The following is a 25,344-nucleotide window of genomic DNA, read 5'->3' on the forward strand; positions in this document are numbered from 1 at the left end:
ACAACTTTTGGGAGTTGGTTCTACCTTCTACCATGTGGGTCACAGGCATGTTGTCAGGCTTGGTGGCAAGTACTATTGCTTCCTGAGCTGTCTTACCTGCACTCTGTCAGGTTTTAAACATGGTTTACATCTGTCTACTGCTCCCTCTTTGGGTGGTATTTAAATTCAGAAGATACTGTATTAGTTACCGTGGCTAACCTCATTACGATAAAAAACGCTGAGGTCCTCAGCACCATATATAATGTCTACAGAGGCCTAATGATTCCTTGCTCTGTGGATTCTCAAAGCCTAGTTCATGGCCTAGAAAATAGACTGTCAAGCCTTCCAGAGAAAATTATACAAGAATGGTCGGTATACAGTGCGTATAACTTAAACTCCTGTTTACTTCCCTGCCTTGGATCTTTTCCCATTTTGACTTCTTTGTCTTAAGTCTCACTACAATCGGATTTTTTTTAAACTGAAGATAGTCAGTATATAATAGTGTATAATAAAACTTACCTAAATGTTATCTTCTTATATGTTTGTTAAAATCATTGAACCTTTTAACTCCAATTCACACAAAATAGATTACTGGTGAGACTTTCAAAAAGTAAGATAACTTTGAACTAAAATTGTTTACTGTGGGGTGAGTCTGACTTAGCTGTAGAGCTCTTGCCCAGTACGTTCTAAGTTCCAGGTTCAGTTTCTGGCACCGCAGGATAAATAACAAATAAGGAGAAATTGCTTAGTGCTCAGTAACATGCTTCTTTTACTTTGCAAATTGTCCTTTATTGTCACAGTAAATGTGAACATAAGAAAAAAATGCCTTCAATGATTGATGCAAGACAGCTCAGGTACATTTGTTTTTAGTGTGTTAAGAAAGTCTTGGACGATTCTGACTGAGTAACGGTAGTGTAGTATAGGCAAGTTATTACCAACATTTAAACAGAGATCTTTCATTATAGCCTTTCAAAGTAGGAGACTATAACTATAGTCTGAGATGGCCCAGCCTCATGGATTACTCCAGCTGGGACTTCATTATTATCCCAGTTTTTTCAAGGGTTCCCCCAAAGATAACAACACCCACAAATAGCAGGAAGTAATCTAGAGAGCGATGTCCACATTCCTAAATGATTGTTACTGAGTCACAGTCTAAACATAGCTAAACAAACGAGTTAAATTCAAAGACCTCTTTTTAAAGGAAAATGATGAGATAAAAGGGTAGATTAGTGAATCTACTTTAATCTAAAAAAAAGCTATTAATCTAAAAATATTTAACATTGGTATGGATTTTAGTTTATTGATATAAATTTAAAGTTATTTCTGTTTACTGTATGTATGTTTTTACTTTTGTTTTAGGTTATTGTGCTTATGCAGCTCATTTAAAATGTAATGTATAATTAAAAATACAGCTTAATAGTCATCTATAATAGTCAAACTTATAGTTATGTTAGATATGTTTTCAAGGTCATAAACAGATCTATTTAGATAGATAGATGGTCTTCAAACACTTCAGAGATCTATAGAATATGTCATTTAAAGTAACATAAGGCTGTTCATGACAACATGACATGTCTGCTCCTGGCAGCACCAATCTACTTCAGAGAAAATGATGGGCATCAAGGAAACTCTATATGGAGTTTGCTTTCTTTGTGGCAAAAGTTAGCAACTGGGCAAGAAACTGCCCTTGCCTTGACTGCTGACAGTGTGCTGTCCAAATTGGTCAAGCAGGAAAAGAAAGTGAGTACTGAACTTCTCCAAGACAAGGTGGGACAGTTCTTCAAAAATCCTGCTTCACAGAAAAGTCTGTCAGATGTTGAGGCCTGCAGGCTGATGATGGACGCCGCAGCATTACAGAGCAGCCTTGGATGACTATCCTGGCAGCCAACTGTCTCTGTCTGTCATTTTAGTTTTAGATTTACTCAGGTAATAGTTTATCCTTCTCAGGTCTCTGATGGCGTTGATGAGTAGATAGTCACAGTTAAAGTCTTCCTTAGTTATGATAAAAGGTAAATTAGATATAAAACTTTAGAATTGCAAAGATAAGATAGATAATAAAATACTTTCTTCAATTTAGTCAAATACAAATGGACTGGATATTGTAATTGTAATTTTTTTTTTCCTTCGAGACAGGGTTTTTCTGTGTAGCTTTGTGCCTTTCCTAGATCTCGCTCTGTAGACCTGGCTGGGATTAAAGGCGTGCGCCACCAATGCCCGGCTGTAATTGTAATTCTTAAAAACTGTTTTTGTTGAATGTAACCTTACTATGTTAAAGTTAAAACTTTCCATTTTAATTAGACAAAAAGGGGGAAAATCTGTGGAATAATCCTTTTGTACACTGTGAAGATTTGTCACTCCATTTGGTTTAAGAAAAAGCTAATTGGTCTGTAGCCAGGCATGAAGTATAGGCAGGACAACCAAACTAGGAGAATTCTGGGAAAAAAAGATGGAGTCAGAGGAGAATCCAGGATATTCAGAGGAAATATGAAGTGTAGAAAATGAGATACAAACTATGAGCCATATGGTAGAACTCAAATAAGAAATATGGGTTAATTTAAGTTGTAAGAGTTAGTAAGTAATAATCCTAAGATATTGGCCAAGCATTTACAATTAATGTTAAGTCTCTGAGTGGTTATTCAAGAGTATCTGTGGCACAGGAAAACTCCACCTACAGGTGTCATTGGTAATAAGGTCACTTACCATTGATTTGTGGTGGGTAACCAAGAGCAATGGCAGTAGCCTCTTGTTCCTTCTTGACCAGTAATGCATGGGGAGGTTTCCATGACTGGTCCTGTGTAGAGACCCACAGAAGTTTCCTAGTGGGAATTTACTCAGGGTCTGAGACTCTGAGCTTGCTTTACCCAGCAGGGCTGCATAAGGGGATGATTTGACCACAAGTGTGATTACCAGGTGATTGGAAGGGTCTTCACTTGGCTGTGCAGTATGCTTTGATATAGCAAAGGGGGGGGGTCTTTTGCCCTGCCCCTTGGCGTTGTTATACAAAAGCCCATTTGAAGAGAGAGAAGGGGCCAGTGGAGTTTGATCCAGGTCCTCCCGAAGATATCCTGTGTTTCTGTCTTCTCCTCTCCGCTATCTTTCTATCTAAAAGTTTCTTATCTCTTTCTAGTCATAGGAACTTTTAAAAAGTGGGAGCTGGCTTCCCACAGTCCTTTGATATCCATTCAATAATTATGGGAGCAACATTGTCCACTCATGCAGGCAGGGTTCCACTTCTGGATCACTCTGCTCACCTCTGGCCCATCCCTGCTTAAACCTTTAAGCAGACGTTTATCCCTGCTCCCTTTTATGTCATGTATGTTCTAACCCTTCTCATTTATTATGTTGTATTAGATGTATTATATTGCTCTGGTCTTACACAGACTCCTAGAGCTCTTGGCTGCCTGACTCCTGAGTGCTTGGATTAAAGGAGTATGCGACTATGTCCCACTCATGTATTTAAGTTTTAAGGAGGCAGAGGCAGAGGCAGAGGCAGGTGGATCTCAGTGAGTTCGAGGCCAGCCTGGTCTACAGAGCAAGTTCCAGGAAAGGCTCCAAAACTACACAGAAAAACCCTGTGTTGAAAAACCAAATTAAAAAAAAAAGGTTTAAAGTTTCCATATGGCCTTTCATGAACCCTCCTGCTGCCTCCTCCATACTCCGTGTCTCCTTTTCTGTCTCTTTTGACTGGCATGTGGCAATCCCAAATATTAACATCACTCTCACTTTCCAGCTTTTGCCTCACTTGTCCTGCAGCTCGGTTGTTTGGTCCATTTGCAGTTAGGTTGTCTGTGTCTTCCATAGCATTGAACCACTTGCCATTAGTCCCCACCCCCAGTCTCTGCTGCTTTGATTAGTTCTGTGGCTTATTTACTTTTTATTAATCTGTTTGGCATGCATGCTGACTGCCTTCCTTTGTTAAAATTGAAGTGAATTCATAAAACAAAACATACCCTGCTAAATTGTAGTTCATTGGAAATGTTGCAGAACAGTTACCTGTTATCTGGTTCCAACCCATTTTCCACACATTGAAGGAAAACACACCCATTAGGCTGTCAATCCCCATTTCCTCCTCCCTCTAACCCAGGCAGCCAGAAATCTGTGTTTTGTCTCCATGGATTTACCTATTCAGGATATCTTAGACAAATGGATTTCTACACGATGAGACTATTTGTGTCTCTGCTTCTTTTACTTAGCATAATGTTTTTGAGGTCCATCCACGTGGCAGATCATGTCAGTACTTTACAGCAGAATAGTCCTTTTCTGTGCTTATCCCGCTGCTGATCTGTGTGTTGTGGGCATACGTATGCTTCCACTTGAGTTAGTACAAAAATGCTGTTGTGAGCTTTGATGGATCAGCTTTTGCACAGACATATGCTTTCACTTCTCTTGGGTGTTTGCCTAAGAGTGGAGTCCTTGCATCACAGGTAATCTTTTACTTTTTCCGGATCAGCCGACCTGTTTTCCCAGAGGCAGTACAGCATTTCCATTTCCCACCTGTGCTAGCTACTTTTGCACAACACCTGTTGGCAGCTGCTTAAAGGCTTATGTCATCAGAGGGATTCCAGTCCCCCTGGTAGGGAGTGCATGGTGTAGTGGCACGTCTGTGCTGCCAGGACTGTCTGTGATGGGAGCATGTGGGTCTTCACATGGCAGCTGACCACCAGGAAGCCGAGACTACAGGCCAGAATCAGGGCGAGGAATAATCTTCAAAGGCACACCTACTAGTGACTCGATTCCAATGCAGGCCCCACAGCTTTCATACCACAGGCTTGTGGAGATGGCTGAGTAGGTAAACTGTATGTTTGTGTTAATGTGAAGACCTGAGTTTGGACCCACAGCACCCATGTAAAAGGTGGGTGAAGTGCTGGGGGTGAGATGCAGAGGCAGGCATATCCTTGGTGCTTACTATGTAAGTTGGCCAATTTGGTGAGCTGTAGGTTTACTGAAAGGCCCGTTCCAAAAAAATAATGGGGAGGATGATTAAGGTAGACATCCAACATTGACCTTTTGTTTCCATATGCAAGTGCACACACGTGTACACACACATAGGTGGTACATGTGGAATCAGGCACTCATGTGGAGGATCATGTGGAGAATCATTTCACCACCACTCATAGACCAAAGTTCCAGTTTCTTATCTCTCTTTTCTTTCATTTTTTTCCTTTTTTAAATAATTTACTAATTTTTATTTTATGTGCATTGTTGTTTGCCTGAATATATGTCTGTGTGAGGGTGTGGGAACCTCTGAAACTGGAGTTACAGTTTTGAGCTGCCATGTGGATGCTGGGATTTGAACCTAGGTCCTCTGGAAGAGCAGCCAGTGCTCTTAACCACTGAGCCATCTCTCCAGCCCTCATTTTTCTTTATTAAGAAATTTTCTACTCACTCCACATACTATCCAGAGATCCCCCCGTCCTCCTCCCTCCCCCACCAGCCCTCTTTCCCAAGCCACCCCGCATCCCCACATCCCCCATGGAGAGTTAGCAGAGCCCAGCACATTGAGCCTAGGCAGGTCCAAGCCTATTCCCACTGCACCAAGGCTGTGCAAGGTGTCACACCACAGGCACCTGATTCTCAGAAGCCTGCCCATAGACCAGGGACAGATCCCGATCCCCCTTCCTGGGTGCCCCCCCAAACAGTTTGAGCTAAACAACTGTCTTCCGTATTTAGAGGGCCTAGTCCACAGCCACCAGTCCACAGTTCATGGGCTTCCACTAGTGTGGCCAGTCATCTCTGCACATCCTCCCACCATGATCTTGACGTCCCTCACCTGCAGAATCTCTCCTCTCTCTCACCAATTGGATCCTGGAGCTCAGCCTGGTGCCTGGCCGTGGATCTCTGTATCTGCTTCCATCAGTCACTGGACAAAGGCTCTAGGATGACAGCTAGGTTATTTGCTAGGCTGGTCACCAGAGTAGACCAGTCCAGGCACCTTCTGGACCACTGCCAGCAGACCAAGGTGGAGTCATCCTTGTGGATTCCTGAGAGCCTCCCTAGCACCCTGCCTCTTCCTATTCCCATGATGTCCTCATCCATCATGGTATCTTCCTCCCTGCCCTACCCAGGTTCTTTTCTTGAGAGTTTTTTAACTTTAAAATTTTGCCCAATCTAGTGAGAGTGACATTGTATCTGGCTTATTCTTTTGAGACAGGATCTTTGGCTAGTTCATTAAAAAAATATTATTTTTCTTTATCCATTCATACATAGTTGTTTTGAGGCAGGATCTCAGTTAAGCCCAACCTGATCTGCAGCTCACTCTGTTGCCCCGGCTGACTCCCAGGTTGTCTTCCAAGCTTAACCTCCCAAGTTCTGGAAATACACACAGTCCCACATGCTGGGCTTCTGGGCTAGTTACCATGCCTTTCCAGAGATTGTCTTTTTTTTTTTTTTTTCCCTCTTTTTTTGTCAGAGCTGAGGATCGAACCCAGGGCCTTGCACTTGCTAGGCAAGCGCTCTACCACTGAGCTAAATCCCGAACCCTGAGATCGCCTTTTATAACAAATGCTGCTAGTTAATGATTGGTAACAGTGTCTCAGTTAGGGTTTCTTTTTTATTCTTTGATTGCTTTGTTTTTATTGTATTAAAATGTACTTAACAAGATGAGTTTACAACACAGTGACTTTAAATTGTTCACAATAGCATGTAACTGTCACTGCTATCTATATCCCAGTTTTTAATATCCTTTTTATTTATTTTTTGTGTCTTTCATATTATGCATCTCCATCCCATTCATTTCCCCATCCCTTCATATCTGCCCTCTGCCCTTGTATCCTCTCCTGCAAAAAAAAAGAGAGAAAAAAGAGAGAGAGAGAGAAAAAAAAAACCAACCAAAATTAGTCTCGTCATGGAAGCTGTAGTGTGACACAGTCAGTCACTTAATAAACCCTTTTATCCATATATGTTTACTTGCAACTGTTCATTGCAAAGAGTCATGGGGTCTGGTTCTAGGCCTCTGGCTCCTGCTTCACTGTTGGACCCTCACTGGACTCTTCTTGATTATCCTGTTGTTGCCCTGTGTGGTGAAGATCCTGCAGCTGCAGGACTGGTCCCTTCTGCAATCACAGATAGGATAGATGTTTGGGTGGGCCAGCTCATAACTCTTGTTCTGGGCCTAGGTAGTTAGTTGCAGATTGGTCAAACACCAGCTGTCCCTTGTCCTCACCACCAGGGTGAGCTCTCCAGCACTGCCCTGGCTAGTTCAGGGGTGGGGCCATCTTGCTTTGATGTCCTCAGGGTAGGTTCTTTCACACCCACACCTTAAGGCATGGTGTAGGGGACACTCTTTGAGTGCTGCAGCTGATGAAGGGCAGGAACAACTCTCCTGCTCTTAGGACCTCAGGGCCAGCTCTCCCAACTGCCTCATGCAATGATTGTAGGGCAGAGAAAGGCATCTCTGCTCTGCCCATGCTGTCACAAGGAGGCAGCTCACCCACGCTCACAGCTTTGGGGCCACCTCATCTGCACCTCTGCCAACAGGACTGGCTCTATCATGCTGCCCAGGTGAGGTGCAGGGCCTGCTCTCCCCAGTGTTGGGTCTTTAGGGGACCGGTGCAGCCTTCCCTCTCTAATTCTATTAGAGTTCTATTGCTGTGATGAAAACACCACAATTGAAACTGGGTGGTGGTTGCACACAACTTTTAATCCCAGCACTCAGGAGGCAGAGTTAGATCTCTGTGAGCTTGAGGTCAGCCTGGTCTACAGATAGAGTTTCAGGACAGCCAGGTTTACACAGAGAAACCTTGTTTCGTTAAATGCAAGGGGGGATAAAAACAGACAAGACTACAGTTGATACCTTGTCAACTTGAAACACAACACTTTTAAAGATACAGCCTTTTCTTTTAGAGATCTCAAATTAATATCAAAATATGAAATATTACAAACTTAAAAGTCCCATTGTCTTTACCAGTTCAAACACCTTACAAGTTCAGTCCGTGTGAAAATCCCAAGTCTCTTTTAAAAATTCAAAGTCTCTCAACTGTGGACTCCTATAAAATAACAAATAACCCAAAAATTTCTTACTTTAAGAGGGAGGAACTTGGGCACAGTCACAATCTGAACAAAGCAAAGCCAAAATTGAACTGTGTAAATCACTCAATGTCCAATATCTAGAATTTACTTAGGATCTTATGGACTCCTCCAGAAGGGCTTGGGCAGTTTCTCTGGATCTGGGCAGGCTCATCTGCTGCTGCTGCTCGTCTTGGTGGTCATCCCACAGCATTGGCATCTCCAAAATGCTGGGGGCTCTTGCTGTAACCCCAATTTACTTTCACCAGTTGCCTCTCCTGGGCTTTTTTCAGGGACTCCAGCCCTCCCACACAGTGCCAAGCCTCAGCTGCTCTCAGTGTGCTGACTCTAAGGAAATACTTCCCAGAACATTTCACTTCAGTAATGCTGCTCTCTTCTTAATCACCACAGATGATTTTTTCACCCACCACCATCAATTGTCCCAGTAAAGCAATGGTTTTACTTCAGTGGCTCTGGTCTCTTATTAATCACAGCTGTTTATTTAGCTTGAGTTGACCAGAACCACAGATTCTGCACACTAATGGTCCAGTAGAGTCTTTGCTTCCCTCTGAACCTTCCCAAGGTTGTCCCAAGACGATGGAGGCCATCATCTGCTCTGTTCTCAACACTCTCATCTTCCAAGCTTCTCCAGAGTGGCCTACTGAGCTCTCAACACTCAATGGCTATTTTAGCACAAAGTTCCAAAGGCCTTCCTTCCACAGTGCTCCCCAAAACAACATGGTCATGTCTGTCATAGCAACACCCCACTATCTTGGCATCAATTCTGCCTTATTTAGGGTTTCTCAACTTGGGGAGGAAATAGTAGGCTACTCTTTTACATGGTAGTCTGTCATCAGAGGCAATCAGGACAGGAACTCAAAACATGGGGAACCTGGAGATAGGAGCTGATGTAGAGGCCATGGAGGAGTCCTGCTTGCTGGCTTGATCTTCATGGCTTCCTCTGCACCAGGCCCAGGAATGACCCCACCCACAATGGCCTGGACCCTCCTCCATCAATCACTAATTAAGAATATGCCCTACATTCTTGTGTAGAGCCCAGTCTTTGGGAGGCATTTTCTGAATTGGGCTCCCTCTTTTCAGATGACTCTAGTCTGAGTCAAGTTGACATAAAACCATCCAGCACACAGAAGTTATAGTGGTAATGCCCAGTTATTAAGGAGTATGTGAAAGAAAGTCTATGGAGGAATGAGCTGTAATTAGTTCTGGATTTGAGAATTTAGGCCTGAGTTTGTTTATGATATTTGATTATTCAGAGTTGAAAAAGATTTGGATAAGTACAGCTCTTTTTGTTTGACTTCTGTAATTTCTAACTATAGATTCATCTAGATGATAATGTTGGTGGTTTCTTGGTGATTCTTATCTTCTGTATTCATTGTATTTTCAACATTCTCTCATCCTGGAGTCCATGTTGTTTTGTGGTTTACAATTGCTTTTAAAGAAAGCTTTTTCATTAAAAAAAAAAAAAAAAAAAAGCCTTGATCTTTAAATAGTTGTAATCAACCTTTCTCACCGAATGAGTTGACTATATAAATTCCATTCCTTTGGCTATTGTAATACATGAAAATTAGGAATTTTCTCATAAAATATTAATAACTTCCTTTATGAATATGAGTCAGGTGTATAGCAGCTAACAGATTATTTATATAAAAGTTTTGTTATACACACTTGTTTTATAACTTACTATAAAACACCTCACTTATATAAGGACTAGGTCAATTGAGCTAAATTACACCCATTTCTGTATTGATGACAGAAATTACAAACTACATTTATTGTTTATTTTGATATGTGTGTTAAAAAGACACCATTGCTTTGGCCCGATTCAGAGGTTTTTACACACTCTTTTACTAATTCAATTGTACCTTTTTCTTTTTCCTGTAGACTCAGCCATTCACTCGAAATGAACTCAGTTCAATTCTTGGGTTTCTAAATTTGTAGTAGGAGTCTTCTGTTTTAAAGAATCAATTCATCTTGAGGTGCAGTCACAGCTGTTTTGGTGGCTAACACACAGATAGGCACGCCTGTCTATCTGGGCTGTGTAGAACCCAGACAGCTGTATAACTTGACTGTGGCATTGTGTTCTGTGGTGCATGTGTGCGTGTCACAGTACAAAGCAGAGCTTGTCTTGCAGTATGGTAAGTTGTGGGACATGCAGACCCCGTGGTTTATGGGAAGCTTTCTCTAAAGAGAAAGCCTCTCTTGCTGTGTTCCATGCAGATGGGCAAGACTTTTCAAAAGAGAGAATGGGCCGGGTGGTGGTGGCACACACCTTTAACCCCAGCACTCGGGAGGCAGAGCCAGGTGGATCTCTGTGAGTTCAAGGCCAATCTGGGCTACAGCGTGAATTCCAGGACAGGCACCAAAACACCACAGAGAAACCCTGTCTCAAAACCAAACCAAACCAAACCAAACCAAACCAAACCAAACCAAACCAAACCCCAAAAACCATAAACCAAAAATCAAAAACCAAAATGAGAGATAGAGAGATAGATAGATAGATAGAGATATGAATATGAATGAGAATGTGAATGCTGGGCATGTTTGCTAGCACAAGATGTTGGCTGCCTCATGGATGTATGAATCAGTAAAAACTCTTAAAGGAGCACTTTGTCCCTAATGGTTAGGTGTCTGCCCCAGCGTGAACATTGCTGTAGTACTGTCACTGTAGCACTAGTCCAGGTCGCATTGAAGGGAGGCTTCATGGTGTCTTCCACCTATGTGAGGGTCTTGGGAAACGAACTCTGTGCATGGGCCTGTGAAGTGGTTGGTTATCTAGTGCTTCCGCTGTCAGAGCACCTCACTGGAAATGAGTTCCCCTCCTGTTACGTTTCATTGTTTGCCAACTTGTCCTCCTGGCAGCAGTAGATCTGATTAATTTGCAGTTTGTTAATTTTATAATTAAATTTCAAGATTTAGGGGTTGGGGATTTAGCTCAGTGGTAGAGCGCTTGCCTAGCAAGCACAAGGCCCTGGGTTCGATCCTCAGCTCAAAAAAAAAAAAAAAAAATCAAGATTGAAGAACGTTTTCTCCCTTCTTCAGTTACTCTGTATATGTGGAAGGTAATGCCTTCCACTCTCATGGTAGAGCAGCATTTCCGCCAGTACCTGGGGTGGCTCGGCTACTTTGTCCTCGGTGTTCCTGTGTTGCTGTCCCTGACCGTCACTGAATTCTTTATTTTTACACAGAGAGGAGGCCATTACAGTGTGAGACATTTTCTGATTTATTTTTGTGCTATAAAAATTAGTATATTGGTTTTTAATTTTTTTGTGTGTGTATTTGTGTGTACATAAGTAATGTTTGGACTTGCTTGTGGCCTAGGGTGTCCGTGGGTGGAAGTCAGAGACAATTTGGGGGTAGTTCTCTTCCATTCTCTGAACCCTGGGGATGGAGCCCAGGTTGGTAAACCTTCTGGCAAGTGCCTTTACTTGCTGGGCCTGTATTTTTAGATTGCTTGTGGAGGTCTGAGGACAACTTTAGATGCAGGTATTTTCATAGTTTTTCCCACTTAAGACTAGGCTGCAGACACTGGAGACAGAATAGTTGGCTGTTACCTTTTTAGACCTATGGCACTTTCCCAGTGAATTTTAAAATACAGTAAAGACCATCGAAATTTAATGGCATTATGCTTTCGATAAAAATTACTAACTGGCCAGAAAAGTGTACAGATCCTTAGCTGTTCGTGTGTGTTAAGGGATCTTTTAATTTCTGAGAGGGCTGGCTTAGAACTCCTCACGTATTACTTTTATTTTGTATGATAATCTTTTAATTTCTGTTTGTTTTTGTTTTTCGAGACAGGGTTTCTCTGTGTAGCCCTGGCTGTTCTGGAACTCCCTCTGTAGACCAGGCTGGCCTCAAACTCACAGAGTTCTGCTGGCCTCTCTCTTTCAAGTGCTGGGATGAAGGGGTGCGCCACCACTGCCCGGCTTAAAGGAATTTCTTTTTTCTTTTTTTAAGATTTGTTTATTTATTATGTACACAATATTCTGCCTGCATGTGTCCCTGCAGGCCAGAAGAGGGCACCAGATCTCATTACAGATGGTTGTGAGCCACCATGTGGTTGATGGGAATTGAACTCAGGACTTCTAGGAGAGCAGTTGGTGCTCTTATCCACTGAGCCATCTCTCCAGCCCTTGAATGAATTTCTTAATGCCATGTGCTAAGGACATGTGTGGTGTGCTGTCTTCTCCTTTCTTAAAGTTTTGTTTGTTTTTTAGGACAACACCACCGTACTGCTGTGTGGATCTGTATTCACTGCGTACTGGGGAAATGGTGAAGTCTATTCAGTTTAAAACACCTATTTATGATCTTCATTGCAATAAGCGGTAAGTACTTTTCATACATTTATTTTCAAAATGTAATGTGCCTCCTTGACCTGTGGAACACTACCGATTTTGTGACTTCAAGTCATTGGGGAAAGTTTGAATCTCTTTCCAGTGAAACAGTCCAGCCCCCAACCTAACCATGAGTTGTGATTCAGTGTAGTGAGGTAGGGATAGAATTTACGTGACAAAATGGAAGAGCACAGGCAGTATCTGTGAGAATACAGGAAGCCAGGTATTAGAATGGTACGCATTTCTTCCTTTTCAGTGCTGAGGGTCAAGCCTGGCTTGTTGCATAAGTTGCTAGGTAAGCAGCTGACCATTAAACTTCAGTCTAAGACCTTGAGTATTATTTTGGAATAATATTTAGTTGGAGGGCTTATTGGGCTGTCCCCAGCCTCTCATTTTTACACTTTTTTTGATGCAAAGTCTCAACAAGTTTCCCAGGCTTGCTTTGATCTTGTTATTCTCCTGGCTCAGCCTCCCCAGTGTTGGGATTTTAGGCATGTACACCATATTTGGCCTCCAGTGTTTTAGTATTTTTGTTCCTTCACATTTCACAACAGAGTTATAAACAGGGATTAGATCTATTTTCCTTCTTTCAATTTGTATGAAGATATTCAAATATAGACGAAGCTACCTGAATTCCAGTGATAAGGACATGTTAACTCCAGGCTCTTAGAGAAGGAAGATGTGGGAATTTAGTCTGTGCACCACTTTGCTTGCATAGGAGAGGAAGCTGAATTTGTAGGATGATAAATATCTTGATTGAGTCTTGGGTACAAGGTGTAAATCTTCTGCCCCTAAGAGCAAACACATGAGGCAGGGAAGGGGGCTCTGTGAGCAGAGATTCCTGCTGGACAACAAGCATCAGGACTTAATTTTGATTTCCAGAACCCAGGGAATAACTGGAGGTGGCTGTCACGCTGGGACTCCTAAGGCAAGCTTGGAGGTAGAACCAGATCCCAGAAACTCAGGGGCCAGCTAGCCTGGAATACATGGTGCCTCTAATGTGGTAGAATATGAGCAAGAACATCTGAGGTTGTCCTCTGATCTTCACGTGCATCCATATACATGTCATGATATGTGCATGCCAACCCACAGTCATACAAATGAAAACAAATAAATAAACACACACACACACACACACACACACACACACACACACACACACTCACACACGAAATCTAAAAGGGCAATGCATGAGACATTAGAAATTATTCTTTTGTATGTTAGAGGCCCTAAATTCAATTCTCAGCACTGAAAACATAGAGGAAAATTATGTGTGGACTTGGTACCAGTGGGTAAATTCAAATTCAAGGACAATACACTGCAAGTTGTAAGAAGCAGAAGAAACACTTAATGAACCAGTGCCAGTATAATGAGTCCCCCCACTTCATAGAAAACTGCATGTGGAATGGTTTGCATCCAGTAGATAATATAGTTTACCCAGAAAACCACCCATCCTGTCTCTTAAAAAGCAACATTAGCACATTCTAAATAGAAGACTTTCAGATTACACTTTCTTTATATTACAAACCCACAAAAATCCACCCAAAGTAGCAACGAAATATTTTTGTTTAAATAGTTTTCGGAGCTTAAGTTAGAGAGGACATCAAAGTTAGTAATTGTGTATCATTTAAAAATTAATACCAAATTGCACATGGTTGGCTGTATCTGAGCCTGCCTTTCTTCAGAAAACACACAGATCTATAAAGGCAGTGCACAAAATCACCGTAGCTGTAGCACATGATGGTTCAGGAGCGAATCCTGTAACTGCATAATGGCAAACTTGATATCAGCAACAAGTGTTGAAGAGCCCTCCTAAGAAGTGATTGGCAGTTGTATGACAGGAAAATGGACATGGTGCAGAGGATGGGGTATGTGCAGGAACAGATTTTTGTGCGAACCCCTCTGAAGTGCAGCTGACAGTTTTCTGAGCACAAGTGAGTGTACAAAGGGTGATGGTAGTGACTCAGAGACCCTCCTGCTCCTCTCAGGTAACAGCATCGAGGTTGTGGTCATTCTGGGCAGGCTTCACCGAGGGCTCCTGACCTGTTGAGGGTGGTCTTCAAACTTGGGGTAGGGAGTTGCTGTGCACAAGGGGTTTATTCAGGGAGTTCTGTGAATGTCCTGTTATCTCCACTTGATTTTGCTGATGAGTCCCCAGTGTGGTTTTTCTGGGATGTTATTTCAGTAATTGGATAATTTACACTAAGTAGCTCTTGTGACTGGAAAACATTCTTAGATGCTTTTATACATTGCTCTCTGTCCTCACAGTTGGATCCTCCCTTGAGTGTAAGGCTAACAATGCACATCAATGACTAGAGCAGCATGAGGGTGGCAGTCCGCAGGTCATAGACCAGACCTCCATGTTGGCCACCTTACTTGGGTTAGCTTGTGGATCTGAGAAAGGCGATGTAAGGATCCAATGCTGGGTGCGGCCGACACAAAATCAAAGTCAGAACTTGAGGTGGCTGAGATAATAGGAGATGCACCTAGCAGCAACAGGAGGCAGGAATGACGCCATCTTCTGTTCTAAAACATCACTCAGTGTGAAAGGGAGCAGAGGCCAGGCATACCAGTTCTGTTAATGAATACAAGTAAGCCTAAACCACCTATAGTAAAATTTTCAAATGTGCTCAGGGGTTTACCTTCTTTATGTTGATAATGGGAAACACCAAACACATCTTAATGGCTGTACTAAGTAAAGTCTCAATGGAGGAATAAAGTCTTTTTGGTTTTATGAGACAGGATTTCTCTGTGTAGTTTTTGGTTCCTGTCCTGGATCTCACTCTATATAGCCCAGGCTGGCCTCGAACTCACAGAGATGTGCCTGCCTCTGCCTCCTGAGTGCTGGGATTAATGGCGTGTGCCACCACCTGGCAGAATAAAGTCTTTAATATTGGTCAGCAGAAATTATGTAGTTTGCTGTACATGGCGGCACATCCTTGAAATTCCAGAACTTGAGGTGTGGAAGAAGGATTAGGAGCTCGAGGACAGCTTCAGCTAAGTAGTGGCTTGACACTAGTCTGTGATACGAGACAGTCTCATAAAACCAAGAGAGAGAAAGAATTATGCAGTTTGAAAAAGAGATTTTTTAAAAAGTACTGGAGGGTTGTGGATTTAGCTCAGTGGTAGAGTGCTTGCCCAGCAAGTGCAAGGCCCTGGGTTCAATTCTCAGCTCAAAAAGAAAAAAAAAGTTACTGGAGCCCCTATATAAATGAAAGAGTATCATAAATTTTAACGGGAGGCCAGATCTATCTACAGACTTCATTAGGAGCATACAGAGCTCATGAAGAAAAGTATTTTCAGGCATGTCCCTAAAAGGGTAAAAATGAGGAAAACTAGATGAAGGCATCTGCAGGAGCAGCGTGTTCTAGGTAGTGGACAGCTGTGAACTGAAGCTGTTTGCCTCTCTGCCTCCCCTTGCCCCTTGCTGTCTAATTCACTTCTGACTCATTCTTTCCTTTTTTGAGATGATGTTTTACTTTGTAGCCCAGGCTAACCTTGAACTTGTGCCAGATTCCAGTTTTTGCTCCCATGCTTAACTTCCCCCTCCCTGGAGAATGAACTGTTTTCATCTCTCATTGTTTCTGTACTTGTACATGTCTGGCAGATTCCTTGGGTTCCATAAGATCTCATCATGTTCATCAATAACCTTCTTACTCATTTTTGCTGCTTGGGATCAAACACATGGCCTCCATATGCTAGGCCAACAGGGTCTAGGTCAAACCTCAAGTTGCCCCCATTGACCCTGAGCTCAATGTGCAGCTTAGGCAAGGCTTGAACACTCCTATGTCTGCCTCCTGAATAAGCCTGGACCATGGGCCTAGCTGTCATCCATATCTTTTCATTCTGATTGTATACCTATGTCCTTACCTTAAAATTTGAAAGTAGGAGCTCTCCTTTGTCCTCCTTTGAACATTCTGTCCCCTTTTGCAGTTAACATTAGCTCCCATGATTCCATGCCTCATGGGTCAGGTTTCACATCCCATCTCACTGAGTTAGTCTTTAGGAATCATTTGCCAAACACCTCTTCTGTCATACTGCATGTAGAATTTGATTATTTCTCACCGTTCCTGCCTCCACGGTGTTCCAACCCTTGTCTCATCTGCACTGTTTCCCTCCTGCTTCCCACGGGGGTGGGGGGTACTTTATTAAACCACCGTCTGCTCTAAACCTCCAGTGGCTTCCTGCCTGAGACCGAAGGTAACCGGTAGCGCATACCCTTTTCATTCCCGACTCCTAAGTTTTCTTCCTTGCCACCTGGTGTACTGTTTCTTGGAGATGTAAAACTTTTCTAGCTCCGAGCTGTACACACACTGGAGATTTAGTTTACGATGAGATGCTTTTCTTGAACTGTAGGAAGAAAAATGATTCTCACTGATTTGTGAGCACTGAGACTCAACGTAGATCCATCCTTTGTCACGGTATAGCCACAGGTCCTTACCCCTTAGGGACTCCAAGAGGATGGGCTGCATTACATTCTGCACATTAGTAGTTTAGCAGTGTTTTTCTTGAAATCATTAACATTTACATATGTAAATATTAGAAATAAAATGGAAAAAGATTTCACAATATACTAGTTAATATCAGAACCGATTAGAATATTAGGAAAGGTGTGTTGGAACTGTACTCACTGAATGTTCTAGGGACGTGGGGACCCAGCACTTGCGAGGCTGAGACAGGGTTCTGCATGTTTATAATAGAGTGTCAAGTGTCATGATTTTGATGTTATTATTTAGTCACTATGTGCTGAAAATCCACTGTGTATGCAGTAATTTCTTTTTTATTATTATTAAGAGATTTTCTAATTATTTTACATACCGACCACAAATTCCCCTCTCCTCCCCTCCTCCTGCCCCCCAGCCTTTCCCTCCAAACCCCCCCCCCCCTTTTTTTTGTTTTTTTGAGACAGGGTTTCTCTGTGTAGTTTTGGTGTCTGTCCCGGATCTTGCTCCATAGAGCAGCCTGGTCTCGAACTTACAGAGATCCGCCTGGCTCTCCCGAGTGCTGGGATTAAGGCGTGTGCCACTGCTGCCCGGCTCTCTGCAGTAATTTCTAATGTCCTACAGGCAAGTGGAGCAGTGGGACGGAGCCAAGTCTGGACCAGATACCCAAGCTATTTAGTACTTTAAAAAACAACAATTTATTTAGCATTATATCCAGGATATCTTATTTTACTGGCATGAGTTTGGATCACCCATGTCTTTGTTGACCCTTGCCCATCGGGGTATTTTATTTGTTGCAGTAGCTGCTGTAGCATTGTGTTTGGTCTGTGTGATACGTTGGGCGTCTAGGGACAGACAAGCTGGGAAAATCATTCTAGCCCGTTTCATTTTTAACTATGGATTTCTTTTTTTGGAGTTTTTGTTGGTAGAATGCATGACACAAGTTATTTCATTTTTGTTCTTAGACAGGGTCTTAACTGTGTAAGGCAGGCTGTGCTCCAACTCCTGGCACTCTTCCAGCTGTTGGGGTCACAGGCGGCCCCCCCCCATCCCTTTTCATATGTGTGGATGTATGTATGCATTTGTGTGTGTGTGTTCAGGTGCCCATGAACATATGTACTCAAGGAGGTGGAGGCCTAAAGTTGATGTCCGGACTCATCCACCAACATCTTTGCACGTTATTAATTGAGGCAGGATCAAACCTAGGCTTGGTTCTGGCTAGTCTCAGTAGTCAGCTCCCTCTGGGGATCTCATCTTCCCCTATGAAGCTGGAATTACAGAAAGGCTTAGATAGTCACGTGAGTTTTGGGGATCCAAACTCAGGCCCTTATGCTTCTGCAGCACGTGCTCTAAGTGCCAAGCAAAAAGCATCTGACCCCCCGCCTACTTTTTTTTTTCAGTGCACTTTGGCTTATTTTGAGTTTCTGTTACTGGTATCACATACATGTGTGGTTGTGTTTATGTTTTCTTACTCTGAGGCTATTTTATGCAGTGTCTTTTGTGACTAGTATTGTAGTCACTAGTATGCTGGTAGTGTTTATTTTTATTTTGGTACTGTTTGTATTTTATAGTCCGTCCCCCCTCCCTGGAGCTGAGGACTGAACCCAGGGCCTTGTGCTTGCTAGGCAAGCGCTCTACCACTGAGCTAAATCACCAACCCCTTTTTATAGTTTTAAGGTACTTTTTAAAAAAGGATACTTTGGAATTATTTGTCTTTTTATATATGTTGATTTCCATGTAATTTAACTTGATTTCTTTTGATTTTATAGTTTTTATTATGAATGGCCATTGTACGGATCAACAGTAGTGTATCTGTTAGATATGGGCAGTTTTTTTTCCATCGCAGAAAGAAATTTTAGAAGTTAATTTAAGCAAAGGAAAGTGAAGACCTAAGCCCTGAAAATCCTCACACGAAATTCATAACTCTTTATTTGGTTCTGTTTATCATGTATGTGATCTGTCTGTCTGTCTGTCTTTGTGTGCATAATCTTGCTGATTTTCTTCAGATAGGATCTTCCTCTATGTATAGTTTGGGATTGTCTCAAGCTGTTCCTGCTGCCTCTGTCTCCTGCGTGGCTGGGATCACAGACATGCTTCACGATACCCTGGGAAGCTTCTACTGACCTTCAACAATAGGCCATACTTTCTTTTTCACATGTTCCGCTGTTTGATTTTTTAATGACAGATATTACGTGTAAGGGAACAACAGAGACGGTGATATTTTCTGTAAAGGTGCTGGGACTGTGAAGATTGAAGGGCACACATTAGATTTGCTGTTGAGTGTAAAGTTTTGTTTTGTTTCCTTTAAGGGGAGACTGTCTCTGCCTCTGATATGCACAGTGCATATAGAGCATTCAACAGATTATTTGCTTAGCAACAGCAGAAAGTCTATCCAAGGATAGAGGTATTCTCAACAGGCAGTTGAATAATAGTAGCAATATTGTAATAGAAGTGATTATAGTATTTAGAATTCTTCTGCATCAGCAAATGGAAGTTTTCTACATTTCAAGACTCATTTGCTGCAGGATGTGTTTTACATAATAAATCTTACTATTTTCTCCACCAGTTTTTAGCATGTGTTAATTAGATATACCTGCTTAAACTTCTAAAAAAAATCTATGTGAATTATCTAGTAATAAGGATGATGTTTTATTGAAATAATCATTAAGTGTGGGATTGGTTACAAGAACTGGTCAAGTATAAGTCAATATTTGGGATTTATTGTAGGAATTTCACTTTAGAGTATTAAAATCATAGCTTAATTATACAGTCTATGTTCTAAATTATTTCCCTAATTATTTGTAATTTTTCTCTAAAATTACTGTTTATAGAAATTGTTACTAAATATTAATATATTGAGTCATTTAGAAATGGCATATGCTAAATGGCAAATGCTTCAGATTTTGTTGGGTGTGCTGAGAAATTCTGCAATCTTTTTAAGTGATAGATTACATAAAGCCATTTATATTTAATTTAATATCATTGAACATTTGGTCTAGTAAGTAGCCAACTGGTTAATATTATCCAGTCTTAATGTCCTCTGTTTAATTTCAGAATATGAAAATGAAACTGTTGGAGTCCATTTACAGCTTTAGAATTTGTTACTTTGTTTATATGGAAGATTTCACGGTTTTTATTCTCAGACTTTTGGAGTCAGATATTTCTACCCTATGTACTAGGAATGTTTTATTTTCAAAGTATGACTTTAAGTATTTATGATTCAGTTAATAGAACTTCTCACTCACTCATGTTTCCATTCTGGTTTTTCCCTCTAATTTTAGGATCCTCGTCGTAGTCTTGCAGGAGAAAATCGCTGCCTTTGATAGCTGTACTTTCACAAAAAAATTTTTTGTCACAAGTATGTACCAAATCATTTTATTTCCTGTCATGTGCATTTGTGTCTCTGTTGCTGACTGGATGCTGTCAGCAGTGGGTCTCGGCCACGGTCTCTGCCCGTGATTCTCGTGGGTGCCATTACTTAGTAGCTTCTAACCTTCGGAAGGGATTTGACCATGCCGGTGCACTTGCCTCTGACATTTGTGTACAGTGTGAGCTTTCCTTGTGTACCCAAACTGAGTGCCCCCCCCCTCCCTGTAGCTCTTTGGTGGAACTGTCGTCAAATGTGTTAGCATGTCATGGACTTCGAGGAGTGATTGCATTGTGCTCTAGGAAGGATTTTAAATGCAGAGGAGTGGTTCACCTGCTTCCCTTGCCATCCTCCGTGACTTCACTGTTGTCAGGAGCTCAGCACTTAGCCCAGAATCTAGTTCCAGCCGGTGTTGAAACACAAATTCAGTGCAAGGTTTGTAGAGATGGTGATCGGAAGGGAAATGAGGGGTGAGTTAATTAATTCTAAGGAGCTGGAATGTGCAGCCTTGGCATGCTGAGTTGTAAAGGACAGAGACAATCTGGAAATGCCAACAGGGGTCAGTTAGCTGTTCAAAAATGCTAGTCAATCTGGGACACACACAGAACTTTGGTGTACACGTATATATTATATGCATTGGTGTTTTGCCTGTGTGTATGCCACTGTAAGGCTGTCAAGTCCGCTGGAACTGTAGTTACAGACAGTGGTGAGGCACTATGTAGGTCCTCTGGAAGAGTAATCAGTGCTCTTAACTGCTGAGCTATCTTTCCAGCCCCGACACAGAAATCTTTTAATTTTATTTTCCTGCAGCCCAGTAAAATAATATTTTCCCCTACTTGTTCTCCTTTTCCCCCAAAAGAGTCTGATATGTATATTTTACAGAAATACCATAATGGGCCTCCATTTCGAAATGAACTAGAAATACAATATGGACTTAGATGTTTACTGAGTAGGTAGTAGTAGATATAGATATTGTTCCTTTCCTATAAGGGCAAGTTCTTTGTTACAACTGTGTTATATATTACAGATGATTGTGTGCACACACCATATTATATAATATGATAATTCAGTACAGTTCATGTTTCACATTTTGTGGATCATGAAGGTTGAAAGACTAGCCCATTCCCCATGCCTTTAATCCTTTTCTCTGAGTTGTCCACCCCTTATGTTTAGGCAGCAGGAGCATGTGTGTTTCTGTGTGGTGCAGATGAGTTAGTTAGAACACAGTAGGCTATCTCAGTCACATACAGGTGTCAGTTTCCCTGGGGATTTGCCATTCCATTTCAGCTGTTTGTTTGTTTGTGTATGTATGTATGTATGTATGTATGTATGTATGTATGTATGTATGTATGTTTCTCAATTGTCCTTGGTATTTCATACTGATTACAGATAAGGGTGTAAGGTCCTCTGCAGTGGTAAGTGTCTGTTGTGACCCCATTTAACTTTATTCTGGAGCATGTATTTCTTGATAGTTACTTCATCGGTTTAGGAGCTCAGAATGTGGAAGTGGAGACTAACATGGTTGGTTGTCTTTTAAAGATTTATTCTTCCTTGAAAATTTGTATGTACATGTCTAGGTGCACTCAGATGCAAGAAGAGGTCCCTGTGCCCTGGAACTGGAGTTACAGGCACTTATGAGCCACCTGGCATGGGTTGTGGGAACCAAGGCTGCTTCCTCGTAAGGAACAGTAAATGTTGAACCATCTCTCCAATCCCCCAATGTGGTGGTTTTTTTTTTTTTTTGTTGTTGTTTTGTTTTGTTTTCCGAGACAGGGTTTCTCAGCAGCCCAGGCTCTCCTGGAACTCACTTTGTCCAGGATGGCCTAAGTCACAGAGATCTGCCTGGCTCTGCTTCCCAAGTCCTGGGATTAAAAGTATATGTTACTGCTGCCTGGCTCCCCCCACCCCCCCATTGTTTTTTTAAATTTTTTTAAATTTCTGTTTGTATTGTGTGGATGCACAAGCTAGGGCACATGTCTGTTTGTCAGGGGACAGGTTCCATGAGTTTCTTCTCTTCTACCTTTCTGTGGGCTTTAGAGGTCCTAACTAGGATCTCAGGGTTGTGTGACATGCGTTTATTATGGAGCCATCTTAGTAGTCCCATTGTTTGTTGGCAGGAGTTTATTTAAATGCAAATTATGTTTTGAAATTTGAGTATTAAAGGAATTTCTTGTCAGTAATTATTTTTCTCATTATTAGTAAAGGGCAGAATAGGAAATATTAAAAGTGAATAACAAGCGGTTAACAACTGGGTTAATGTTTGAGATGTATCCTTCTGAGAATGTTATCTAATAGCTTAAATATCTATTTATGCCGGGCAGTGGTGGTGCACACCTTTAATCCCAGCACTTGGGAGGCAGAGGCAGGCGGATCTCTGTGAGTTCGAGGCCAGCCTGGGCTACCAAGTGAGTTCCAGGAAAGGCGCAAAGCTACACAGAGAAACCTTGTCTCAAAAACCAAAAATCAAACAAACAAACAAATATCTATTTATACTAGTCTAAAAATTTTTGTCTTTGAGAATTTTATACAACGTATTTTGAACATACTCACACTCCTTCCCAATTCCTCATAAGTCTATCCCCACCCCCCACCTATCAACCTCCCACCTCCCCACCCCCACCTATCCTACCCCCCTCCTATCCCTACCCCCCACCTCTCAACCCCCCTCCTATCCCTACCCCCCCACCTATACCCCCCTACCTGACTTTCTGTCCTCTTTTTTTTTTTTTAAGAATTTGTATCTGGGTGTGTTTTATTGATAGCTATAGCAACACATACAAAAATAAATTAATTAGATTGTGTGTTAACCTTAATGTTTAATTGTGGCTTGTTGGAATTGCATTGGCATTAAAATTACAATTTCACAATTCTCATTGTTATTAGCCTGAGTTAGTTAACAGTTTGGGTGCACTGATGAAGCTGGGTTAGTGACTTGCACTGTGGACTTCAGAGCAGTTTCTTTGTATTAATGTTCGTATTGTTAACTTCTCTCTCCCTGCCCCATCTCGTCCTCATCTCATTCCCTCCTGCCCCCCCCCTCCTGCTCCTCCTGCCCCTCCTGCCCCCTGCTGCCCCTCCTTCCCCCTCCTGCCCCTCCTGCCCCCTCCTGCTCCTTGCCTGTCCCCTCCTGCCCCTCCTTCCCCCTCCTTCCCCCTCCTGCCCCTTCCTGCCCCTTCTGCCCCCTCCTGCTCCTTGCCTGCCCCCTCCTACCCCTCCTGCCCCTCCTTCCCCCTCATGCCCCTCCTGCCCCCTCCTGCCCCCTCCTGCCCCTCCTGCCCCTCCTGGTCCTTGCTGCCTTTTCCCTTCTGTCTTGTCCTGGATGCTCCTTTTCAGCAGGGTCTTTCTCACCCCTGGCCCACGATGGTATTAAAATTGCTGTCCTTCTTCCTCAGCCTCTGAGTGCTAGAGTAACATTACAGGGGTCTCTCTGTCCACCCCTCCCCACTCCCGTGTGTCTGTCTCTGGGACATTGTTACTATGTGTTCCTCAATATTTACCCTGAAGCCAGTTGTCCTCCAGTATTAGTTTCTCTCCTACTGTGTGAATTGGTCATGAGAGCAGGGACAGATCGGAAGTGTGTGTGTGTGTGTGTGTGTGTGTGGGGAGGCGGGCGGGAGTCCTTCCTTTCTAAGTGGCACCCAACTCATAGCTAAGCTATTGTTGTGTGTTCTGTCACAAGGGCATTCTCACACACTCTCTCTTAAGTCTGGGGATGCCTCTGTTAGTAGAGATTGCAGAAGACCCCAAATCAAATGGTCTGTATTAATTCATACCTGACAGCTATGCAGAGGATGAGCCTGATGGATTGCAGCTTAGTGAGACACTCAAAACGACAAGTGAAGAGAAGGGCTGGTGACATATCAGGGCCCTTGTTGAGTGTGGCTCTGTGTGTTTAGTGAGGCTCTGGCTCAATACCCAATGTTGGAAACAAAGTAAAAAATCCAAACCAAACCAAACCAATCAGCCAACCAAACAAAAGACCCCATCAGGTGTTTAGAAAATAACAACAGAAACTGTGATTTCTTGCTTCTTACTGTGTTTAAGGATTTTTGTAGCTGCAGTGCTGTGGAACGCCCTTAATAAATACATCCTTGTCCTAGTGCTGGGTCTCATTTCATACTTCACTAGGAAGTGTCGTGTTCAGTACTGGTTACTTAATTCGTGAACCCTAGGATTGAGTTTGTGCCAATGATTTGAAGTTGGAAAGATCGATGACATACATCAAGAATCAGAATCCTTGAATCACAGCTTTACTCAAGTGACCTCAGTCATGATTCCAGGTCTAGTGGCTTCCACCTGCAATCCCAGCACTTTGGGTGCTGAAACAAGATGACTGCTGTGAATTTGAAGCCTGGACTACATAGTGTGTTCCAGGACAGCCTTAGCTGTAGAGTGAGACTATCTCAAACATAGCAAAGCTTAAAACACCACCACTACTAATAAAGAACATTTCAAACTAAATTCAGTATGATGCAAATACTGCTACTCCATGGTGTTAGTAAAGATGATTTGTCTCCATTTTCTGTGCCACCCTTCAGCTAATTCCCTTAACTATATTCAGAGTTGGTTCGGATCTCATGCGTTTTACTGTGTTTCGATTTTGACTGATACAGAGGTTGACTGAGGAGTAGGGAGACTGGCATACTACGATGTCTCTTGTGGCAGCTCCTTTGCCTGTAGCATGTGTCTTGTCTCTGTGTATTCACACCCATTGGGGTTGGTCGTTTGTTAGACAGAGTTTCATGTAGCTCAGGATGACATTGAATTCCGAATCCACATACTTCCAAATCTGGAGTTCTAAGATTGTAGCCCTGTCATGCTTGGTTTCTGCAGTGCTGACTGAGTCTATAGTTTGGCATGGGCTAAGCAAGCTCTTTACCAACTCAGCTGCATCCTCAGCCTGGTACCCAGTTCTGAAAGAAGTAGGATCATGCCCTGTGTAGAATCACAAGATCTCCACTTAATGAGGATGTCGTTTTGATCATGTAGACATTTAACTTCTGAAGGAGAATGGGAAGCTCTTGCATAATGCATTCTTAGCTGAAGGCCTTGTTATGTATGAATACAATGAAAGTATTGTAAAATGAGTAGAGTCTGCTGTGCCCATCAGAGCAGGCATCATAGGGATTTGTGCCAAAGAGTGGATGGAGCAGGTAAAGGGAGCTGATAGAGAACTGTTAACAGAGTGCATCCAATAGGA

General features: G+C 42.4%; 1 protein-coding gene across 8 annotated transcripts in view; it reads left to right on the top strand.

Annotated features, from left to right (window-relative positions):
* Nucleotides 1-25,344, top strand: part of Bcas3 (BCAS3 microtubule associated cell migration factor) — a 502,893-nt gene that overhangs the window by 85,846 nt on the left and 391,703 nt on the right. For all 8 annotated transcript variants that reach the window (XM_036195473.1, XM_036195472.1, XM_036195479.1 and 5 more), the window contains exons 8-9: nt 12,219-12,326; nt 20,059-20,135. In XM_036195473.1, coding sequence (XP_036051366.1) covers nt 12,219-12,326; nt 20,059-20,135 — 185 coding nt within the window. The remainder of the gene's footprint in view (nt 1-12,218; nt 12,327-20,058; nt 20,136-25,344) is intronic.

The sequence above is a fragment of the Onychomys torridus genome, chromosome 8 (assembly GCF_903995425.1).
Source record: "Onychomys torridus chromosome 8, mOncTor1.1, whole genome shotgun sequence".
Taxonomy (NCBI): domain Eukaryota; kingdom Metazoa; phylum Chordata; class Mammalia; order Rodentia; family Cricetidae; genus Onychomys; species Onychomys torridus.